At 47.0% G+C, this 25,122-nt stretch overlaps 1 protein-coding gene across 1 annotated transcript in view; it reads right to left on the bottom strand.

The window, feature by feature from the left end:
- LOC311107257 (RNA-binding motif, single-stranded-interacting protein 3-like) overlaps positions 1-25,122 on the bottom strand; it is a 315,032-nt gene that overhangs the window by 45,988 nt on the left and 243,922 nt on the right. Inside the window, exons 5-6 of the mRNA XM_084149737.1 lie at positions 11,940-12,097; positions 9,445-9,524 (exon numbers count right to left, since the gene is read on the bottom strand). Of these exons, the coding sequence (XP_084005863.1) occupies positions 9,445-9,524; positions 11,940-12,097 (238 nt within the window). The remainder of the gene's footprint in view (positions 1-9,444; positions 9,525-11,939; positions 12,098-25,122) is intronic.

The following is a 25,122-nucleotide window of genomic DNA, read 5'->3' as shown; positions in this document are numbered from 1 at the left end:
TCTCTAATACACACTGCTCTAATCTCTAACACACACTGCTCTTCTCTCTCTAACAAACACTGCTCTAATCTCTCTAACACACACTGCTCTAATCTCTAACACACACTGCTCTAATCTCTAACACACATTGCTCTTCTCTCTCTAAAATACACTGCTATAATCTCTAACACACACTGCTCTAATCTCTAACACACACTGCTCTTCTCTCTCTAACACACACTGCTCTAATCTCTAACACACACTGCTCAAAATCTCTAACACACACTGCTCTAATCTCTAACACACACTGCTCTAATCTCTAACACACATTGCTCTTCTCTCTCTAACACACACTGCTCTAATCTTTAACACACACTGCTCTAATCTCTAATACACACTGCTCTAATATCTAACACAGATTGCTCTAATCTCTAACACACACTGCTCTAATCTCTAACACACACTGCTCTAATCTCTAAAACACAATGCTCTTCTCTCTCTAACACACAGTGCTTTAATCTCTAATACACACTGCTCTAATCTCTAACACACACTGCTCTTCTCTCTCTAACAAACACTGCTCTAATCTCTCTAACACACACTGCTCTAATCTCTAACACACACTGCTCTAATCTTTAACACACACTGCTCTAATCTCTAATACACACTGCTCTAATATCTAACACACATTGCTCTAATCTCTAACACACACTGCTCTAATCTCTAACACACACTGCTCTAATCTCTAAAACACAATGCTATTCTCTCTCTAACACACAGTGCTCTAATCTCTAATACACACTGCTCTAATCTCTAACACACACTGCTCTTCTCTCTCTAACAAACACTGCTCTAATCTCTCTAACACACACTGCTCTAATCTCTAACACACACTGCTCTAATCTCTAACACACATTGCTCTTCTCTCTCTAAAATACACTGCTATAATCTCTAACACACACTGCTCTAATCTCTAACACACACTGCTCTTCTCTCTCTAACACACACTGCTCTAATCTCTAACACACACTGCTCTAATCTCTAACACACACTGCTCTAATCTCTAACATACACTGCTCTTCTCTCTCTAATACACAGTGCTCTTCTCCCTCTAACACACAGTGCTCTAATCTCTAACACACACTGCTCTAATCTCTCTAACACACACTGCTCTAATCTCTAACACACACTGCTCTAATCTCTAACACACATTGCTCTTCTCTCTCTAACACACACTGCTCTAATCTTTAACACACACTGCTCTAATCTCTAATACACACTGCTCTAATATCTAACACACATTGCTCTAATCTCTAACACACACTGCTCTAATCTCTAACACACACTGCTCTAATCTCTAAAACACAATGCTCTTCTCTCTCTAACACACAGTGCTTTAATCTCTAATACACACTGCTCTAATCTCTAACACACACTGCTCTTCTCTCTCTAACAAACACTGCTCTAATCTCTCTAACACACACTGCTCTAATCTCTAACACACACTGCTCTAATCTTTAACACACACTGCTCTAATCTCTAATACACACTGCTCTAATATCTAACACACATTGCTCTAATCTCTAACACACACTGCTCTAATCTCTAACACACACTGCTCTAATCTCTAAAACACAATGCTATTCTCTCTCTAACACACAGTGCTCTAATCTCTAATACACACTGCTCTAATCTCTAACACACACTGCTCTTCTCTCTCTAACAAACACTGCTCTAATCTCTCTAACACACACTGCTCTAATCTCTAACACACACTGCTCTAATCTCTAACACACATTGCTCTTCTCTCTCTAAAATACACTGCTATAATCTCTAACACACACTGCTCTAATCTCTAACACACACTGCTCTTCTCTCTCTAACACACACTGCTCTAATCTCTAACACACACTGCTCTAATCTCTAACACACACTGCTCTAATCTCTAACATACACTGCTCTTCTCTCTCTAATACACAGTGCTCTTCTCCCTCTAACACACAGTGCTCTAATCTCTAACACACACTGCTCTAATCTCTCTAACACACACTGCTCTAATATCTAACCCACTGCTCTAATCTCTAACACACACTACTCTAATCTCTAACACACACTGCTCTAAACTCTAACACACACTGCTCTAATCTCTCTAACACACACTGCTCTAATCTCTAACTCACACTGCTCTAATCTCTAACACACACTGCTCTTCTCTCTCTAACACACACTGCTCTAATCTCTAACACACACTGCTCTAATCTCTAACACACACTGCTCTTCTCTCTCTAACACACACAGCTCTAATCCCTAACACACACTGCTCTTCTCTCTCTAACACACACTGCTCTAATCTCTCTAACACACACTGCTCTAATCTCTCTAAAACACACTGCTCTAACCTCTAACACACACTGCTCAAATTCTCTAACACACACTGCTCTAATCTCTAACACACACTGCTCTAATCTTTAACACACACTGCTCTAATCTCTAACACTCACTGCTCTAATCTCTAATACACACTGCTCTAATATCTAACACACACTGCTCTAATCTCTAACACACACTGCTCTAATCTCTAACACACACTGCTCTAATCTCTAACACACAATGCTCTTATCTCTCTAACACACACTGCTCTAATCTCTAATAAACACTGCTCTAATCTCTAACACACACTGCTCCCTCTCTAACAAACACTGCTCTAATCTCTCTAACACTGCTCTAATCTCTCTAACACACACTGCTCTAATCTCTAACACACACTGCTCTAATCTCTAACACACACTGCTCTAAACTCTAATACACACTGCTCTAATCTCTAACACACACTGCTCTAATCTCTAACACACTGCTCTTCTCTCTCTAACACACACTGCTCTAATCTCTAACACACACTGCTCTAATCTCTAACACACACTGCTCTAAGCTCTAACACACACTGCTCTAATATCTAACACACACTGCTCTAATCTCTAACACACACTGCTCTTCTCTCTCTAACACACACTGCTCTTCTCTCTCTAACACACACTGCTCTAATCTCTAACACACAGTGCTCTAATCCCTGGTGGCATGGGGCTACACATTCATGTTCCCTGGTGGTGTGGGGCTACACATTCATGTTCCCTGGTTGCGTGGGGCTACACATTCATGTTCCCTGGTGGTGTGGGGCTACACATTCATGTTCCCTGGTGGTGTTGCGTCCCAAATGGCACCCTATTCCCTATATAGTGTTTTCAGAGGGTGGTGGTGTTCTGTCAGGAGAGGTAGGGAGATATGACAACAGAAATAGAGGGGTGGAAGAGAGGGAGGGATGGTTTTGTCTGACTTTGTAGAACATAGGAGCTTCGTTTGGGCACATCTTCAGACAAGAGGGGCTCTGATGACAGACAGACAGAGATCAGACAGACAGACAGACAGAGAGAGAGCGACAGAAAGACAGACTGACAGACAGATAGACAGGCAGACAGACAGACACACAGAGAGACAAACAGACAGGTCCACCTGTGAGGGAACAATTCCTCTGTCATCAGCCCCACATTCTCCACATCAGATAAGACTGACAGAGACAGACAGAGCCTGCGTCCCAAATAGCAATTTATTCTCTATTCTCACACACACTACTCTTCTCTCGCTAACACACACTGCCCTAATCTCTAACGCACACTGCTCTAATCTCTCTAACACACACTGCTCTAACCTCTAACACACACTGCTCTAATCTCTAACACACACTGCTCTAATCTCTCTAACACACACTACTCTTCTCTCTCTAACATACACTGCTCTAATCTCTCTAACACACACTGCTCTAATCTCTAACACACACTGCTCTAATCTCTAACACACACTGCTCTAATCTCTAACACACACTGCTCTAATCTCTAACACACACTTCTCTAATCTCTAACAGACACTGCTCTAATCTCTCTAACACACACTGCTCTAATCTCTAACACACACTGCTATTCTCTCTCTAACACACACACTGCTCTAATCTCAGGGCTCATACTGGAAATGATCTACACATGAGATTTATGGTACATTGACAACACTCTTAACAAAAAGAGAGATAGATGGACTTCAGCAACAACCTCTTCATTTTCAAGTCACTGACCACCTTCCGGAGACACTTGAAACCCTACCTCTTTAAGGAATACCTGGGATAGTATAAAAGAGGATTACTTTTATACTATCCCAGGTATTCCTTAAAGAGGTAGGGTTTCAAGTGTCTCCGGAAGGTGGTCAGTGACTTGAAAATAGTTCTACCTGCAACCAAAAAGGGTTCTACCTGGACCCACAAAGGGTTCTGCTATGGGGACAGCCTGAAGAACCCTTTCAGAACCCTTTTTTTCTAAGAGTGTAGTGTACAGTATATACCGATGTTGACATGACAGGTGACGACTGCATGTATGTGTATGTGAGTGAGTGATAAGGAGGGAGACAGTGCCCACTACACTGCTGCTTTCAGCATGACATGAACTGACTGTGTGTTTCTAGGAAAGGCTTTCAATGGATAGACATGTCACTACACACTGTATCAAGCTGTCATTTCATCTTACACCGTTATTATTAGCAATATGTTAAAACTCCAAATCTTATCACACCTGTGAAGCTATTTTTTGCTGATTCTACAACGAATACTGCTGTGTGTAATGTGTGACTTCGAAAGGCATATTAAGATATTGAATCCTAATGGGGTGATATGAAAGACTGAGTACACGTCCCAAATGGCACCCTATTCCCTATATAGTGCACTACTTTTTACCAGAGCCCAATGGGTCCCTCTATAGGGAATAGGGTGTCATTTGGGACCTGGCCTAAGTTCTTTGTTGTCTCTCTCTATCTCCCATCGGGGAGGGGACAAAGAAGGTTATTAAAAAGGAGTTCCATCAGATAGTTCAGTATTAAAAGATAATTTCCCTTCAACCATTTCTCATTATAATGTTATCTCCTATGCCTGTGATAATGTGGATCTGAGGTAGACTTTGTTTGTGTTGTCATGGTGACACATCAATCATTCCACTGCTCAACACACTTTAATAAACACTTTATGAAAGCAGCAGCTCAAATAAAACAACATTATCTGATGTGACACTAGGAACTGTCTCTCTGGGGTGAGGAGAGTAAAGTCCTATTCTGCTCTAAATGTGGCCTCACGTTCCTAAATGTTATTGTTGCAACAAGTTCTTGTCGTTAAATCACTCTCCTCTTAGAGAGATACATGAAGCTAACCCCAATGTAACCGACGGGGAGTCCTGTCCCTGTTGCCTGCTTTATTGCTGCGTCCTAAACGGAAAGCTATTACCGACATGCTCTGGTCAAATGTAGTGTACTATGTAGGGAACAGCCAGACAAAGACAAACATACAGACAGCAGAGTGGAGTCTCTGTTAAAACAGGACACAAAGGAAGTGAACAGTACCATCACAGGATTAGAGGGAGAGAGAGCAGCGCCATTTACTACAGCTGTAACAACCACTGTACCGTACCACCTGTCTAATCCAGTGGAAACCCCAAACTAATGGATAAACACCAGATACATAAGGGAGAATGAACTGAACAGACCCTAGCTGGGGATAAGTATTCCCTCTGTGTGAATGTGTGTGTGTGTGTATGTGTGTGTGTGTGTGTGTGTGTGTGTGTGTGTGTGTATAGCAGCAAACAAACTCTGTGGTTAGAGTTGACCTCTTTCTGGCAGCTTGATTTCCCAATTTTTACAGGCCTTAGAGAGCAGAGGATCCCAATTTGACGGGTCACCCAACACATCCACACACTCCACTGGATGCTGTGACAGACTGACTCCTTGTCCTCTCTCTTAGTTGACAGGGCTGACCACTGGCGTATAATAGGCCTCACACACACACACACACCACACACACAAACACACACACACACACACACACACACACACAAACACACACACACACACACACACACACACACCACACACACAAACACACACACACACACACACACACACACACACACACACACACACACACACACACACACACACACACACCACACACACACACACACACCACACACACACACACACACACCCATACACAAACACACACACACACACCACACACACACACACACACACACACAAACACACACACACACCACACACCACACACACACCACACACACAAACACACACATACACACCACACACACAAACACACACACACACACACACACCACACACACCCACACACATACACACACACCACACACACACACACACACACACACACACCACACACACAAACACACACACACACACACCACACACACACACACACACACACACACACACACACACACACACACACACACACACACACACACACACACACACACACACACACACACACACACACACACACATACACACACACACACCACACACACGCACACAAACCACACACAAACACACGTAGGCACACACAAACGCACAAACACACGCACAAACGCATGCACACACACGCACGCACAAATGAACGCTCGCACCCACACACAGTCGTCTGGGCTTTCATCTCTGTCATAATAGAGCTAAGTAATCTCTGTCATAATAGAGCTAAATAATCGCTGAGGAGGATAATGGAACAAGTCACTTTGGTAAAAGACAACCATGCAGCAATGTAGCGCTAAAGACAAGCGGGCGGTCCCAAATATTCCCCATAGGCCTCTGGTCAAGAGTACTGCACTATATAGGGAATATATAGTTTCCTATATTCCCATCTCATTCAGTCTGGTATGGGTCTCTATGAAAACGACCTGCTTGCCCTGTCCAAATGGCTACGATCAGTTACACCTTCCAATGCATAGGCTACACACGCACACTTAAATGGAATTGAAGTGCACGTACGCACACACACGGTACCGAAGGAGGCTGGCTTTGTCCTGTGCGTATCAGACAAAGATAGATGGAGTGATCCATCATACACCTGTCTTCCTGTCTGACACACAGCTACACCTCACAAATCATATCTCTAGATCAGACCCCTCACCAATCTACTGCTCTCTCTCTCTCTCTCTCTCTCTCTCTCTCTCTCTCTCTCTCTCTCTCTCTCTCTCTCTCTCTCTCTCTCTCTCTCTCTCTCTCTCTCTCTCTCTCTCTCTCTCTCTCTCTCTCTCTCTCTCTCTCCCCCTCTACCTCCCTCCCCCACACATCACCCCAGAGACAAATGAAAAATGATTTTTACACATTTCCATTTCCTTCTCCTTCTCCCACCCCTCTTTTATCCTCTATTCCCTGATCTATCTCTCTGTCTTCCCCTCATCTCTCTCTCTATCTGCCCCTCTCCTCTCATTATCTGCCCCTCCACTCTCTCTCTATCTGCCCCTCTATCCCCTCAGCTCTCTCTCTATCTAACCCTCTATCCCCTCATCTCTCTCCCCTCTATCTGCCCCTCTATCCCCTCATCTCTCTCCCCTCTATCTGCCCCTCTATCCCCTCATCTCTCTCTCTATCTGCTCCTCTATCCCCTCATCTCTCCTCTATCCGCCCCTCTATCCCCTCATCTCTCTCTCTCTATCTGCCCCTCTATCCCCTCATCTCATCTCTCCTCTATATGCCCCTCTATCCCCTCATCTCTCTCTCTATCTGCTCCTCTATCCCCTCATCTCTCCTCTATCCGCCCCTCTATCCCCTCATCTCTCTCTCCTCTATCCGCCCCTCTATCCCCTCATCTCTCTCTCCTCTATCTGCCCCTCTATCCCCTCATCTTGCTATCTATCTGCCCCGCTATCCCCTCATCTTTCTCTCTATCTGCTCCTCTATCCCCTCATCTCTCCTCTATCCGCCCCTCTATCCCCTCATCTCTCTCTCCTCTATCTGCCCTTCTATCCCCTCATCTTTCTCTCTATCTGCTCCTCTATCCCCTCATCTCTCCTCTATCCGCCCCTCTATCCCCTCATCTCTCCTCTATCCGCCCCTCTATCCCCTCATCTCTCTCTCCTCTATCTGGCCCTCTATCCCCTCATCTCTCTCTCCTCTATCTGCCCCTATATCCCCTCATCTCTCTCTCTATCTGCTCCTCTATCCCCTCATCTCTCCTCTATCCGCCCCTCTATCCCCTCATCTCTCTCTCCTCTATCCGCCCCTCTATCCCCTCATCTCTCTCTCCTCTATCTGCCCCTCTATCCCCTCATCTTGCTATCTATCTGCCCCGCTATCCCCTCATCTTTCTCTCTATCTGCTCCTCTATCCCCTCATCTCTCCTCTATCCGCCCCTCTATCCCCTCATCTCTCTCTCCTCTATCTGCCCCTCTATCCCCTCATCTTTCTCTCTATCTGCTCCTCTATCCCCTCATCTCTCCTCTATCCGCCCCTCTATCCCCTCATCTCTCCTCTATCCGCCCCTCTATCCCCTCATCTCTCTCTCTATCTGCTCCTCTATCCCCTCATCTCTCCTCTATCCGCCCCTCTATCCCCTCATCTCTCTCTCCTCTATCCGCCCCTCTATCCCCTCATCTCTCTCTCCTCTATCTGCCCCTCTATCCCCTCATCTTGCTATCTATCTGCCCCGCTATCCCCTCATCTTTCTCTCTATCTGCTCCTCTATCCCCTCATCTCTCCTCTATCCGCCCCTCTATCCCCTCATCTCTCTCTCCTCTATCTGCCCCTATATCCCCTCATCTTTCTCTCTATCTGCTCCTCTATCCCCTCATCTCTCCTCTATCCGCCCCTCTATCCCCTCATCTCTCCTCTATCCGCCCCTCTATCCCCTCATCTCTCTCTCCTCTATCTGGCCCTCTATCCCCTCATCTCTCTCTCCTCTATCTGGCCCTCTATCCCCTCATCTCTCTCTCTCCGTCCTCCTGTGGTTCTGAATAAAACATGGAGGCTGTGTTCTTAGCCAGAAGGACAGCCCATGGAGAGAGGAGTGCCATCAGACACAGAGCAGTGGGAAACTGAGCTCAGTTTGAGCCAGACAGGAACCATCATGGAGGCATGAAGACCCCAAGCTGACAGGTTAGGACGGCTATGTGCCTGTGTGTAAACTAGGGTTCTGCCTGGGGGTGTTTACTGCTGGGTTTATAGGGAGCTTGTTGGCTGTAGGGGATGTCAGTGACTCAGTTACTTTGTGATTAATTGACACACTTGTAAAATCATCAAAGGTACTTTCAGGACACACAGGACAGGTTTCTCCAGTACTCAGAGCTTAGCTTAAAGGTCCAATGCAGCCGTATCTATCTCAATATCATAGAAAATAAACAAAAATAGCTTCTTAGCAAAGAGACATTTCTCAAGCAAGAATATTGCTAGTACTGTATGGGAGTGGTCTGAGTGGAGAGGGGAAAACTGAAAACTAGCTGTATATATAGTGCGGAAATATATATAAAACACAGGAAAATCACGTTTTGTAACTGCACTGGGCCTTTAAGTTACAAATCTAAGCACTTTGAACACAACCCCCAAAAAATATAAGGTAGCTGTTCCTCATACCTGGTACGCCTGGAGGAGTCTTCAGAAACTTCCCATTGAAATGTTGAATCACAACACCACACTTCTCTGTTGACTCCATCCTGAGGGGGGTAAGGGGGGGGGGGGCAGAAGAGAGAGAGAGAGAGAGAGAGAGAGAGAGAGAGAGAGAGAGAGAGAGAGAGAGAGAGAGAGAGAGAGAGAGTTGCAGTCAGGTCAAACACACTAACAGGGCTTTCCTGTGGGTTGCTTAAGGAAACAGAGGAGGAGGGAGAGAGGGAAGGAGGAAGGGAGGATGGAATGTGGATCGGTAGGTCAATGGGGACTGGATGTTGTTTCCTTTGTATTTTACATTTACATTTTTGTCATTTAGCAGACGCTCTTATCCTGAGCGACTTACAGTTAGTGAGTGCATAAATAAAAGAAAATCATACCCCCCGTGGGAATCGAACCCACAACCCTGGCGTTGCAAACACCATGCTCTACCAACTGAGCTACATCATGCTCTACCAACTGAGCCCATGGGTCTCCCGGTCGCGGCCGGCTACGACAGAGCCTGGATTTGAACCAGGATCTATAGTGGCACAGCTAGCACTGCGATGCAGTGCCTTAGACCACTGCGCCACTCGTCTTTGTCTATTGAAAGGCTCCATTCACTGCTCTGTGCTCTACTCTCTGCTCTACTCTCTGCTCTGTGCTCTACTCTCTGCTCTGTGCTCTACTCTATTCTCTGCTCTGCTCTCTGCTCTGTTCTCTACTCTCTGCTCTACTCTCTACTCTACTCTCTGCTCCACTCTCTGCTCTACTCTCTGCTCTCTGCGCTCTGCTCTGCTCTCTGCTCTGCTCTCTGCTCTCTGCCCATTTGCTCTACTCTCTGCTCTGCTCTCTGCTCTGCTCTCTAATCTACTCTCTGCTCTGCTCTCTGCTCTGCTCTCTGATCTGCTCTCTGCTCTGCTCTCTGCTCTGCTCTCTGCTCTACTCTCTGCTCTACTCTCTGCTCTACTCTCTGCTCTACTTTCTGCTCTGCTCTCTACTCTACTCTCTGCTCTTCTCTCTGCTCTACTCTCTGCTCTGCTCTCTGCTCTGCTCTCTGCTCTACTCTCTGCTCCGCTCTCTGCTCTACTCTCTGCTCTACTCTCTGCTCTGCTCTCTTCTTTACTCTCTGCTCTACTCTCTGCTCTACTCTCTGCTCTCTGCTCTACTCTCTGCTCGGCTCTCTGCTCTGCTCTCTGCTCTACTCTCTGCTCTGCTCTCTGCTCTGCTCTCTGCTCTACTCTCTGCTGTACTCTCTGCTCTCAGCTCTCTGCTCTGCTCTCTGCTCTACTCTCTGCTCTATTCTCTGCTCTACTCTCTGCTCTGCTCTCTGCTCGGCACTCTGCTCTGCTCTTTGCTCTACTCTGCTCTCTGCTCTACTCTTGGCTCTCTGCTCTACTCTCTGCTCTGCTCTCTGCTCTACTCTCTGCTCTCTGCTCTGCTCTCTGCTCTACGACATAGCTCCTTTGTGAGGCCCCATTCATCTCTGTTCATCCAAGCATGTCTGAATGGTTAATTATCAGCTGAGCTTGGCACAGGGAAACAGAGGGTGATCCCAGAGAAGTCTTTCTCTAGTCTATTCATTTTCTTCAGCCACTGACACTGAATACAAGGCCAGACCAGGAAAAGACGCGCCTTAATAAAGAGGCTGGGCTGGGACTCTAATCGCTGGCACACTCCAGAGGCAGTGGTGTAAAAATACTTTGAAGTACTACTTAAGTAGCATTTTGGAGTATCTATACTTTACTTTGCTATTTATATTTTTGACAACTTTTACTTTACTCCACTACATTCCTAAAGACAATATGTACTTTTTACTTCCATACATTTTCCCTGACACCCAAAAGTCCAATTCACACACTTATCACTTATCAAGAGAACAACCCTGGTCATCCCTACTGTCTCTGATCTGGCGGACTCAATACACACAAATGCTTCATTTGTAAATGATGTCTGAGTGTTGGAGTGTGCCCCTGGCTATGAGTAAATAATATGAGGAATTTTTCATGATTTTACTTTTACATTTGATACTCAAGAATATTTTAGCAATTACGTTTACTTTTGATACTTAAGTATATTTAAAACTAAATACTTTTAGACTTTTACTCAAGTAGTATTTTACTGGGTGACTCACTTTTACTTGAGTCATTTTCTATTAAGGTATCTTTACTCAAGTATGACAATTGGTTACTTTTTCCACCACTGTCCAGAGGTAACTGAGAAGGCCTTTCCAGAGGGGTACACTCAGAGGGACTACGGTCACAGGAACAATGTGAGGAGACTCTATATTCACTCTGGGGCCTGATACAGAGTCGAGATGAGCACGCACAAATTACATTTTGACATAAATCTTCAATTGATGCCAATGCGATTTGTGGAAATTCAAGTTAAGCGTGCATATTTCTAGTCAGAATACCACCCAGTGTGTGAGTGTGTGTGTGTGTGTGTGTGTGTGTACATGTTTCAGCGTATACGTGTGTGTGTACCTGGCGAAGCCGACTCCTCTGCTGACCCCGTTGGCGTTCCTTAGCACCCGTGTTGAGATGACGTGACCGAACGGTTTCAGCATGTTCTCCAGTTCCTGCTCATCCATGGATACAGGTAGGTTGGAGATGTACAGGTTAGTGGGGTCCTGCTCCTGTTGCTGTGGGAGAGATAAGTATTGAGGTTCAGGAAACGGTATGTCACTGTTAAAGCAACCCGGTTGACACCTTTCACATCATGGACATGCACACTGCACGGTACACCCTGAGCTCTGTGTAGAATGGTTCATTAATCTTCACAGGCAGTGCAACCCCCCTCAGCTCAAACCTTAAACAGGAGAGAGAGCACCCTAAATAATGTATAGCCATTGTCCTGGCCATTGTCCTGTCTCATAGTCAAAGGAAACACAACTTACAAAGACTGGAAACTCTACAGAACTAAAGCCCATGGTGTGTATTGTGTCAAACTATAGTGAGAACAATGATGGTATGAAACTGAAGCCAGTCTTCAGAGGCGCTTGGTGTTTTTTAAATAGGATTTTAGGATTTGTTTCATGGCTACATGGATAATTTACATTTTCATTTAAGTCATTTAGCAGACGCTCTTATCCAGAGCGACTCACAAATTGGTGCATTCAACTTAGGATAGCCAGTGGGATAGCCAGTGGGACAACCACCACTGGGGGAAGGGGGGTGTAGAAGGATTACTGTTATTTACTACCTCAAATAAATGTTGGCGGCCACCCTGATGTGGTGATCGTATCAGTAGTATATATTCATGACGGATGTAAGTTACTCTAGTGGATAAACGTTCCCACTCTGTGTGTGAGACATACTGTATGATGTCATGGGGCAGAGACATTCTGTATGATGTCATGGTCCGCGTCCCAAACGCCACCTTATTCCCTGCGTAGTGCACTACCTTTTGACCAGACTACATGAGGCCATTTGGTACGTAGCCATGTAGTGGAAGGATGACTTGAAGCCAGCGGTGGAAAAGAACATGATCTTGTAAGTAATCTGAGAGACTTCTACTCAACATGGAAATCTACACAGAACACACTATGTCTAGAGGGATTGGAGAATTACCCCCCCGTCCCCCACAAACACCACTTCAGAGGACAAGAGTAACTGTTTGACAGCTTTTTTTTGTTACATACACATTTTACATTCATTCTACTTTTGTGTACAGCAGTGACAAAACTGATATAAAGGTTTAAATATATTGTAATGACCCAGCTGGGTCATAAAGTAAAAGAGAGACGGGCACCAGGTGTACAGGCAGAACACAGGTTTATTCCTGAATGGGCTATTGTTCAGGCCACAGCCCACGCCGCTAAACCTCGAACATACACAAATATAACATGTTAAATCAAGGGTCCCGAACAGAAGAACGAGAGATGAGACCGTAACCCCTATTTAAGCATTCCAAAACCCCGCGGGATTACCCATCATACCCCCCCAACCTTTCCATCTGTCCTGGCATATTTAACCCCTGCTAGCACCCTTGAGAACGATAACACACCCATGAACACAGAACACAATACAGGGTCGTTACATAGCCCCCCCCTTTCTAAACCCTAGCCCCTAGGGTTACAAAACAAAATCCTTAAAACGACCCGAAGGTCGCATCAGTCTCTTGTGCCTCCCCTTGACTCTCACTGGTGGACCCCCAGAACACTCATCTGCCCCAATGTCATTTCCAGCGCCCTCCGAAGAGGCAGCCCCCGTCCCAGGCTCAGCTTGCACTAGAGTCTCCTCGCTAGACTGTCCCCGTGTGCTCACATCAGAGTCCTCACTTCCATTCCCTACCGTTTTCCTCCCTCTGTAGGGCGCCAATCGGTCCCGGTGGACCACCACCTTCCTGCTCCGTGGGGGAACCTCCACCCGGTACGTCACCTCCCCCACTCTCTCTATCACCAGGCACCGCCCCACCCAGGCACTGTCCAGCTTTGGGCACCGCCCCTTCTTGCGCGTGGGGTTGTGAAGCCACACGCGTTCTCCCGCTCCAAAGAGTCATAGTGGCGCTTTTGGCGCATTCCTGCGTTCTCGAGTTGCTCTCTTGCGAAGGTGTGAGCCGCTTCTAAACGGTTCTGCAGACGACGAACATAGTTCGGGCCAGGCAAAACCCCGTCGTCGTTATCAGGAGGGTGGCCAAACGTCAGTTCGGCTGGGGTGCGCAACTCACGACCTAACATTAGTAACGCTGGGGAGCACGCAGTCGATTCTTGAACAGCCGACCTACATGCCATAAGAATAAACGGTAAGTGGGTGTCCCAATCTCTCTGGTGTTTTGAGGTAACGATAGCCAGCTGTTGTGCTAATGTTCTGTTAAATCTTTCCACCAGCCCATCACTCTGGGGGTGAAGCGGAGTAGTGCGCGTCTTCTCCGCGCCTAACCGTCTACACAACTCTGAGAACACCCGTGACTCAAAGTTTCTCCCCTGGTCGCTGTGTATAGACTGTGGCACCCCGAACCGACTGATTATTCCCCCTACCAATGCATCAGCTACTGTTTCTGCCTCCTGGTCTGGGAGAGCGTAAGCCTCTGGCCACTTGGTGAAGTAGTCCATAGCAGTTAGAATCCACCTGTTACCGCTGTCTGTGGTTGGAAACGGTCCAACTATGTCTACCCCCAGTCTCTCCATGGGCTCCCCTACTGGGAATTGTTGTAGGAGGGCGTGTGACTGACCTGGAGGTCCTTTCTTAGCAGCACACTCATCGCACTGCCTGCAAAAGTCCTCCACATCCCTCCTGTGCCTGGCCCAATAGAAGCCTTTACGTACGCGCTTTAACGTTTTGGAGACCCCAAAATGCCCTGCGCCTACTCCCCCGTGAAGCTGCTGTAACACGCTCCCTTGCAGCCTTTTGGGAACCACTACCTGCCACGTCATTTCTCCAGTAGCTGGCTTTTTCCACCCCCTCTGGAGCACTCCCTCAGCCACTCTAAGGACTGAGAATTTAGCCCAGAGTCCTTTGGTGACTGGTGATAGAGGGGCTACTTCCCCCCATGGCGGTCGTCTTCTCTCTTCCACCCACCCCAGCACAGGACGCAGCTCTGCGTCCTCCTCCTGGCGACGCCTCCACTCCCCGACGTCCACAGCCTCAAGCTCCCGGCACTCTGTCACCCTCAGCTGACTCACCTTGGCGGTGACTCCCTCCTCCATGCACAGTTCCCTCTCTCGCTCCACCCATTTGGCGCAGTACCCACAGCCGTCCTCAGCACACGGGCGGCGGGACAAGGCGTCTGCATTGCTGTGGCGAAGGCCGGCCCTGTGCTCCACCTGGAAGTCGTAGGGTTGCAGCTCCTCCAACCAGCGGGCGATCTGACCCTCTGGCTCCTTGAAGGAGAGAAGCCACTGCAGGGCGGAGTGATCCGTCCGCACCACAAACGGCAGGCCCCCCAGGTAGTACTTGAAATGGCGTACTGCTGCCACGACAGCCAAAAGCTCCCTCCTTGTCACGCAGTAGCGTTTTTCAGCCTTATCAAAAGTTCTGCTGTAATAAGCTACTACGTGCTCTCCGTCAGAACCACGCTGCGCCAGCACGGCCCCCAAGCCCTCATTGCTTGCGTCGGTGTCCAGGATAAACGGACGGTTTGGGTCTGGTGAGGACAGGACAGGGGCCTCCACCAGGGCACGTTTGAGGGCCTCAAACGCCCGCTGGTGCTCTTCGGTCCACTGAAAAACAGTGTCCTTCTTGAGAAGGTGGTTCAAAGGAGCTGCTATCCCCGCAAACCCTTTCACAAACCTACGATAGTAGGATGCCAGACCCAGGAAGCTCTTAACCTCTTTTTTTCCCCTTGGAATTGGCCACCCCCTCACAGCCTCCACTTTGTCTGGCATCGTGCTGATACCCTCACCACCCAGCTGATGACCCAGGAACGCCAACTCCCTTTGCATGAAATGGCACTTTTCCGGGTGTAATTTTAGCCCCGCCCCCGAGATCCTCTCCAGCACTCGCCTAAGTGCCCCCAGTGCCCCCTCAAACGACGTGCCGTGTACCAATATGTCGTCTAGGTACACGACACACTCGTCTCTCGGAACCCCCGCCAGCACTCTGTCCATGAGCCTCTCAAAGGTGGCAGGAGCATTACAAAGCCCGAAGCACAGCACCTTGAACTGCCAATGGCCCCTATCCGTGGAGAAGGCCGTTTTTTCACGTGCCCCAGGCGAGAGGGGCACCTGCCAGTAGCCACTGCGCAGATCAAGGGAAGAGAACCACGAGGACCCTCTGACGTGGTCTAGCGACTCATCGATCCTCGGTATGGGGTAAGAGTCTTTAATGGTGACAGAATTTAGGCCCCTGTAGTCCGCACAAAACCTAAGTTTACCCCCTTTCTTAGGCACCATGACGACCGGCGCGGACCATGGGCTATCTGATGGCTCAATGAAATCAGCCCGCAACATGTCAGCAATAGCTGTGGCTGCTGCTTCCCTCTTGGCAAGGGGAATGCGACGGGGCCGAATTTTAATGGGTTGGTTGTCCCCAGTGTCGATGTCGTGCTGAACCAGGTGCGTTTGCCCTACCTCATCTTCCCCCCAAGCGAAGCTATCTTTAAAGTCAAACAGCAGCTGCTTTAACTGTCTCTGTTGTCTCTCGTCCAGACCTTGACAGTTTTTCAGCCACACAGCCTCAACGGCGTCGATAACTTCCTCCTTCCCCCCGTCGGGCTGATGGGGTGAAGGAGCCAGTGTGTTTTGGGCTACTGGGATGCCTGTGCTTGCACCATTATGGGGAGTGAAGGTCGTTGCCGCCGGAGACAGCTGCTGGGATGGCACAACGACCAAGGGAGCAGCCGGGATGACCAGTGGAGTTTCGGCAAGCTTGGAGGAAGACGGAGGGACAGCCCTGCCCCCTGCTGGCCCTCCCGAAGGCGACATTCCCACTGTGGGCCCCCCCGACTGCCTCAAAGTGCCCGAAGCTAAGTCCAACTGAGCCCCACAGTTTTTCAAAAAGTCCATTCCCAGTATACAGGGGTCCTGTACCGCTGCTACCCACACCGGACACCCCACAGTTCTCCCCCCCCACAGTCACAGACAACCGACACTTCCCTAACATGGGGGCTAGCTCCCCCGTGACAGTCCGTAGCTGGACAAGGGTCGGCTCCACCCGCACCCCAACAGGTAGTATGTCTGGTCTCACCAGGGTTACTGTAGAGCCCGTGTCGACCAGGGCCAAACATTCCACCCCCTCTACCTTGACGATGACATTGCAGAAGTCCCCAATGGTGGTACGTCCCACCACAACTACCGGACTAGGAAACACGGTGGCAGCTACACCCTGGGGAAGCAGGTCCCCACCCTCTTGCCTGCGCTGCTGGGTACCTCTTCTGCTTACTGTGGGTTCGGGGGCGGAGGGGTGGGCCTGCGCTGCCCCTTGCGCGAGAACCCGCTGTCGTTTCCCTGTTGACTGGAGAATCTGCCACACTCCCGCTGAATGTGGCCAGGCTGGCCACAACCCCAGCAGACAATGGAAGTTGAGCTGACACTGCGATGTTGTCTGGAGCCCCTCTCAATGACAAGCGAAGCGGTCTTGACTAACCCGCCCAACTCGTCGACCGACTCTGGTTTGGTGACCCCCGGCACCCCGGCCGCCGCTGCTCTCACCTCTGGTTGACTGGCAACCTCCACTCTCACTCCCTCACCCCAGATCAGCTCCCTCTTCCTGGCTATCTCCACTGCAGCCCGCAGAGATGCTGGGTCCGACATCTGAACATGCTTACCCAGTTCGGTGGGGGAGAGCGCTCTAATAAAACTGTCCCGTGCCAGCTCGTCTTGCACCCCAATCGGCATAGTTGCATAAGCCCGCCTGGTCAGGCTCAGAATATCACTTGCCAACGCCATTAATGATTCCCCCTGAAGTCTCTTTTTGTTATTCAGTTCAATCCGCAGCATGTTGGGCTGTGCATCGCTGCCGAAACGGCCCCCCAATGCCTCCACTAGCGCACCGTAGTCGCCCCTCTCGTCCGGGGCTAGCGTTAGCAGGCATTCCGACGCCTCCTCTGCCAGGCTCAGGGCAAGCTCTAACCCTTTCGTCTCGTCAGACCACCTCCCGGCTCTAGCCAACAACTCGAATTGAGTGAAAAAAACTTCCCATTTACCTTGTCCATTGAACTTTGGAAGTTTAGCCGCTACCGTGGCTAATGGCAATAGGGCGCTGCCATCTCTGTTTACATAAGGAGGCCCAGCCATTTCCGCACGCGGTGACGTTGATATCTCCGTCGCCGTGACGTCTGTTCTGGTCGAGCGGTTTGAAGGAAAACCCGCCCGTTCTGCCATCTTGTTGACTGACAATTTAACTTCCGCCATGTGGCTCTCCAGCTCTTCTACAGCCGTCATCGCCTGACCCTCCCGACCGGGTACACCCGAGCCCACAACAGACACTTTGTCCGACTCTTCCTTAACTTTCCGCCTCGCCCCGATCATCATGACCGTAGATGCGAGTCACGCTAAAGCTAACCACGGCCTATACTGAAACAGCTAACTCGCCTAATCTCGATCTATCCCGTCGTTCGAAAGCACTTCTGACACCAATGTAATGACCCAGCTGGGTCATAAAGTAAAAGAGAGACGGGCACCAGGTGTACAGGCAGAACACAGGTTTATTCCTGAATGGGCTATTGTTCAGGCCACAGCCCACGCCGCTAAACCTCGAACATACACAAATATAACATGTCAAATCAAGGGTCCCGAACAGAAGAACGAGAGATGAGACCGTAACCCCTATTTAAGCATTCCAAAACCCCGCGGGATTACCCATCATACCCCCCCAACCTTTCCATCTGTCCTGGCATATTTAACCCCTGCTAGCACCCATGAGAACGATAACACACCCATGAACACAGAACACAATACAGGGTCGTTACAATATATTTACATTTACTGTATACTTACACACATGTTCACAGGTTTATGCTATTTATATATATACACTGAACTAAAATATAAACGCAATATGTAAAGTGTTGGTCCCATGTTTCATGAGCTGAAATAAAAGATCCCAGAAATTTTCCATACGCACAAAAAGCTTATTTCTTTCAAATGTTGTACACAAATTTGTTTACATCCCTGTTAGTGATCATTCCTCCCTTCCCAAGAAAATCCATCCACCTGACAGGTGTGGCATATCAAGAAGCTGATTAGACAGCATGATCATTACACAGGTGCACCTTGTGCTAGGGACAATGAAAAGCCACTCTAAAATGTGCCGTTTTGTCACCAAACACAATGACACATACAGTGGGGAGAAAAAGTATTTAGTCAGCCACCAATTGTGCAAGTTCCACTTAAAAAGATGAGAGAGGCCTGTAATTTTCATCATAGGTACACGTCAACTATGACAGACAAATTGAGATTTTGTTTTCTCTAGAAAATCACATTGTAGGATTTTTTATGAATTTATTTGCAAATTATGGTGGAAAATAAGTATTTGGTCACCTACAAACAAGCAAGATTTCTGGCTCTCACAGACCTGTAACTTCTTCTTTAAGAGGCTCCTCTGTCCTCCACTCGTTACCTGTATTAATGGCACCTGTTTGAACTTGTTATCAATATAAAAGACACCTGTCCACAACCTCAAACAGTCACACTCCAAACTCCACTATGGCCAAGACCAAAGAGCTCTCAAAGGACACCAGAAACAAAATTGTAGACCTGCACCAGGCTGGGAAGACTGAATCTGCAATAGCTAAGCAGCTTGGTTTGAAGAAATCAACTGTGGGAGCAATTATTAGGAAATGGAAGACATACAAGACCACTGATAATCTCCCTCGATCTGGGGCTCCACGCAAGATCTCACCCCGTGGGGTCAAAATGATCACAAGAACGGGGAGCAAAAATCCCAGAACCACACGGGGGGACCTAGTGAATGACCTGCAGAGAGCTGGGACCAAAGTAACAAAGCCTACCATCAGTAACACACTACGCCGCCAGGGACTCAAATCCTGCATTGCCAGACGTGTCCCCCTGCTTAAGCCAGTACATGTCCAGGCCCGTCTGAAGTTTGCTAGAGTGCATTTGGATGATCCAGAAGAGGATTGGGAGAATGTCATATGGTCAGATGAAACCAAAATAGAACTTTTTGGTAAAAACTCAACTCGTCGTGTTTGGAGGACAAAGAATGCTGAGTTGCATCCAAAGAACACCATACCTACTGTGAAGCATGGGGGTGGAAACATCATGCTTTGGGGCTGTTTTTCTGCAAAGGGACCAGGACGACTGATCCGTGTAAAGGAAAGAATGAATGGGGCCATGTATCGTGAGATTTTGAGTGAAAACCTCCTTCCATCAGCAAGGGCATTGAAGATGAAACGTGGCTGGGTCTTTCAGCATGACAATGATCCCAAACACACCGCCCGGGCAACGAAGGAGTGGCTTCGTAAGAAGCATTTCAAGGTCCTGGAGTGGCCTAGCCAGTCTCCAGATCTCAACCCCATAGAAAATCAATGGAGGGAGTTGAAAGTCTGTGTTGCCCAGCGACAGCCCCAAAACATCACTGTTCTAGAGGAGATCTGCATGGAGGAATGGGCCAAAATACCAGCAACAGTATTTAGTCAGCCACCAATTGTGCAAGTTCTCCCACTTAAAAAGATGAGAGAGGCCTGTAATTTTCATCATAGGTACACGTCAACTATGACAGACAAAATAAGAAAAATAAATCCAGAAAATCACATTGTAGGATTTATTATGAATTGATTTTCAAATTATGGTGGAAAATAAGTATTTGGTCAATAACAAAAGTTTCTCAATACTTTGTTATATACCCTTTGTTGGCAATGACACAGGTCAAACGTTTTCTGTAAGTCTTCACAAGGTTTTCACACACTGTTGCTGGTATTTTGGCCCATTCCTCCATGCAGATCTCCTCTAAAGCAGTGATGTTTTGGGGTTGTCGCTGGGCAACACGGACTTTCAACTCCCTCCAAAGATTTTCTATGGGGTTGAGATCTGGAGACTGGCTAGGCCACTCCAGGACCTTGAAATGCTTCTTACGAAGCCACTCCTTCGTTGCCCGGGCGGTGTGTTTGGGATCATTGTCATGCTGAAAGACCCAGCCACGTTTCATCTTCAATGCCCTTGCTGATGGAAGGAGGTTTTCACTCAAAATCTCACGATCCATGGCCCCATTCATTCTTTCCTTTACACGGATCAGTCGTCCTGGTCCCTTTGCAGAAAAACAGCCCCAAAGCATGATGTTTCCACCCCCATGCTTCACAGTAGGTATGTGTTCTGTGGATGCAACTCAGCATTCTTTGTCCTCCAAACACGACGAGTTGAGTTTTTACCAAAAAGTTCTATTTTGGTTTCATCTGACCATATGACATTCTCCCAATCCTCTTCTGGATCATCCAAATGCACTCTAGTAAACTTCAGACGGGCCTGGACATGTACTGGCTTAAGCAGGGGGACACGTCTGCCACTGCAGGATTTGAGTCCCTGGCGGCGTAGTGTGTTACTGATGGTAGGCTTTGTTACTTTGGTCCCAGCTCTCTGCAGGTCATTCACTAGGTCCCCCCATGTGGTTCTGGGATTTTTGCTCACCGTTCTTGTGATCATTTTGACCCCACGGGGTGAGATCTTGCGTGGAGCCCCAGATCGAGGGAGATTATCAGTGGTCTTGTATGTCTTCCATTTCCTAATAATTGCTCCCCACAGTTGATTTCTTCAAACCAAGCTGCTTCCCTATTGCATATTCAGTCTTCCCAGCCTGGTGCAGGTCTACAATTTTGTTTCTGGTGTCCTTTGACAGCTCTTTGGTCTTGGCCATAGTGAAGTTTGGAGTGTTACTGTTTGAGGTTGTGGACAGGTGTTTTTTATACTGATAACAAGTTCAAACAGGTGCCATTAATACAGGTAACGAGTGGAGGACAGAGGAGCCTCTTAAAGAAGAAGTTACAGGTCTGTGAGAGCCAGAAATCTTGCTTGTTTGTAGGTGACCAAATACTTATTTTCCACCATAATTTGCAAATAAATTCATTAAAAATCCTACAATGTGATTTTCTGTTTTTTTTTTCTCAATTTGTCTGTCATAGTTGACGTGTACCTATGATGAAAATTACAGGCCTCTCTCATCTTTTTAAGTGGGAGAACTTGCACAATTGGTGGCTGACTAAATACTTTTTTTCCCCACTGTATCTGTATTCCCAGTCATGTGAAATCCATAGGTTAGGGCGTAATTAATTTATTTAAACTGACTGATTACCCTATATGAACTGTAACTCAGTAAAATCTTTGAAATTGTTGCATGTTGCGTTTATATTTTTGTTCAACAGTATATATATTGTGTTTATATACAGTTGAAGTCGGAAGTTTACATACACCTTAGCCAAATACATTTAAACTCAGTTTTTCACAATTCCTGACATTTAATCCTAGTAAAAATTCCCTGTCTTAGGTCAGTTAGGATCACCACTTTATTTTAAGAATGTGAAATGTCAGAATAATAGTAGAGAGTGATTTATTTCAGCTTTTATTTATTTCATCACATTCCCAGTGTGTCAGTAGTTTACATACACTCAATTAGTATTAGGCCTCTCCTATCATTGCTACGCAGACGACACACAACTAATCTTCTCCTTTCCCCCTTCTGATAACCAGATGGCGAATCGCATCTCTGCATGTCTGGCAGACATATCAGTATGGATGACGGATCACCACCTCAAGCTGAACCTTGGCAAGACGGAGCTGCTCTTCCTCCCGGGGAAGGACTGCCCGTTCCATGATCTCGCCATCACAGTTGACAACTCCGTTGTGTCCTCCTCCCAGAGTGTGAAGAGCCTTGGCGTGACCCTGGACAACACCCTGTCGTTCTCCGCTAACATCAAGGCGGTGACCCGATCCTGTAGGTTCATGCTCTACAACATTCGGAGAGTACGACCCTGCCTTACACAGGAAGCGGCACAGGTCCTAATCCAGGCACTTGTCATCTCCCGTCTGGATTACTGCAACTCACTGTTGGCTGGGCTCCCTGCCTGTGCCATTAAACCCCTACAACTCATCCAGAATGCCGCAGCCTGTCTGGTGTTCAACCTTCCCAAGTTCTCTCAAGTCACCCCGCTCCTGCGCACAATACACTGGCTTCCAGTTGAAGCTCGCATCTGCTACAAGACCATGGTGCTTGCCTACGGAGCTGTGAGGGGAACGGCACCTCCGTACCTTCAGGCTCTGATCAGTCCCTACACCCAAACAAGGGCATTGCGTTCATCCACCTCTGGCCTGCTGGCTCCCCTACCTCTGCTGAAGCACAGTTCCCGCTCAGCCCAGTCAAAACTGTTCGCTGCTCTGGCACCCCAATGGTGGAACAAGCTCCCTCACAACGCCAGGACAGCGGAGTCACTCACCACCTTCCGGAGACATTTGAAACCCCACCTCTTTAAGGAACACCTGGGATAGGATAAAGTAAGGAATTTCTTTCCTTAATGTGTTTGAGCCAATCAGTTGTGTTGTGTCAAGGTAGGGGAGGTATACAGAAAATAGCCCTAAGTCCATATTATGCAAGAACAGCTCAAATAAGTGAAGAGAAACAACAGTCCATCATTACTTTAAGACATGAAGGTCAGTCAGTATGGAACATTTCTAAACTTTAAACCATCAAGCGCTATGATGAAACTGGATCTCATGAGAACCCCATGAGGACCGCTGTGTGTGTGGGGGGGGGGGGGGGGGGGGGGGTGGATGAACGCAATGCCCTTGTTTGGGTGTAGGGACTGATCAGAGCCTGAAGGTACGGAGGTGCCGTTCCCCTCACAGCTCCGTAGGCAAGCACCATGGTCTTGTAGCAGATGCGAGCTTCAACTGGAAGCCAGTGTAGTGTGCGCAGGAGCGGGGTGACTTGAGAGAACTTGGGAAGGTTGAACACCAGACATGGCGCTTTTTTACATTTCTAAAAACCTGTTTTCACTTTGTCATTATTGGGTATTGTGTGTAGATTGATGGTGGAAAAAATGAATTCAAGAAATTTTAGAATAAGGCTGTAACGTAACAAAATGTGAAAAAAGGGAAGGGGACTGAATACTTTCCCATTGCACTGTTCATGATGTTTTTCTGTGTACTTGTGTAGCAGAAGAGTATGAGAGCTGCACCACTACACTGAGGATCAGCAAGGCCCTTCATCAGAACACTGAAACATACCTGTATCAAGACATGTTGAAAGCTATTGAAACCTATTGAAACATTTTGACTTTGCTCAATGTACGCGGAAAGTGAATGTCAATGACATGCATGTCAATCTCTCCCGGTTCAAAATTGAGGAGAGATTGACTGCATCACTATTGGTCTTAGTGCGAGGTGTTGACGTGTTGATGGTACCGAACTGTTTGTTCAAGCAGTACCACACTAGACATGCAATCAGAGGTCCCTTCACAGTCCCCAGGTCCAGAACAAAGGCTGGGAAACACACAGTATTAAATAGAGCCATGACTACATGGAACTATCTGCCACCCCAGGTAATTCAAGCTAGCAATAAATACAGATTAAAAAAACAGAAGAAATCATACATTACTGTTCAAAGGGGACTGTGAAGAGACACAGACAGTTTTATACATTTTGTAGTGTATTATGTATTGTATTATGTATTGCATTATGTAGTGTATTATGTATTGTATTATGTAGTGTATTATGGAGTGTATTATGTATTGTATTATGTAGTGTATTATGGAGTGTATTATGTGGTGTATTATGTAGTGTATTATGTAGTGTATTAGGTAATGTATTATGTATTGTATCATGCATTGTATCATGTATTGTATTATGTAGTGTGTTATCTAGTGTATTATGTATTGTGTTATGTATTATATTATGTAGTGTGTTATGTAGTGTATTATGATTTGAATCATGTATTGCATTTATGTAGTGTATTATGTGTTGTATTATGTAGTGTTTTATGTAGTGTATTATGTAGTGTGTTATGTAGTGTATTATGTAGTGTATTATGTATTGTGTTATGTAGGGTCTTATGTAGTGTGTTATGTATTATGTAGTGCGTTATGTAGTGTATTATGTATTGTATCATGTGTTGTATTATGTAGTGTATTATTTATTGTATTATGTAGTGCGTTACATACTGTGTTATTTATTGTATTATGTGTTGTATTATGTATTGTATTATGTAGTGTATTATGGGCTTGCTCAGTACATTTGAGACAGCTCTGCCCATTGGCATATGGTTTCTGGCTTACTCACTAAAT

The sequence above is a fragment of the Coregonus lavaretus genome (genome assembly GCF_964263955.1).
Source record: "Coregonus lavaretus genome assembly, chromosome: 3".
Classification (NCBI taxonomy): domain Eukaryota; kingdom Metazoa; phylum Chordata; class Actinopteri; order Salmoniformes; family Salmonidae; genus Coregonus; species Coregonus lavaretus.
This window is presented reverse-complemented; position numbering and strand designations above follow the sequence as displayed.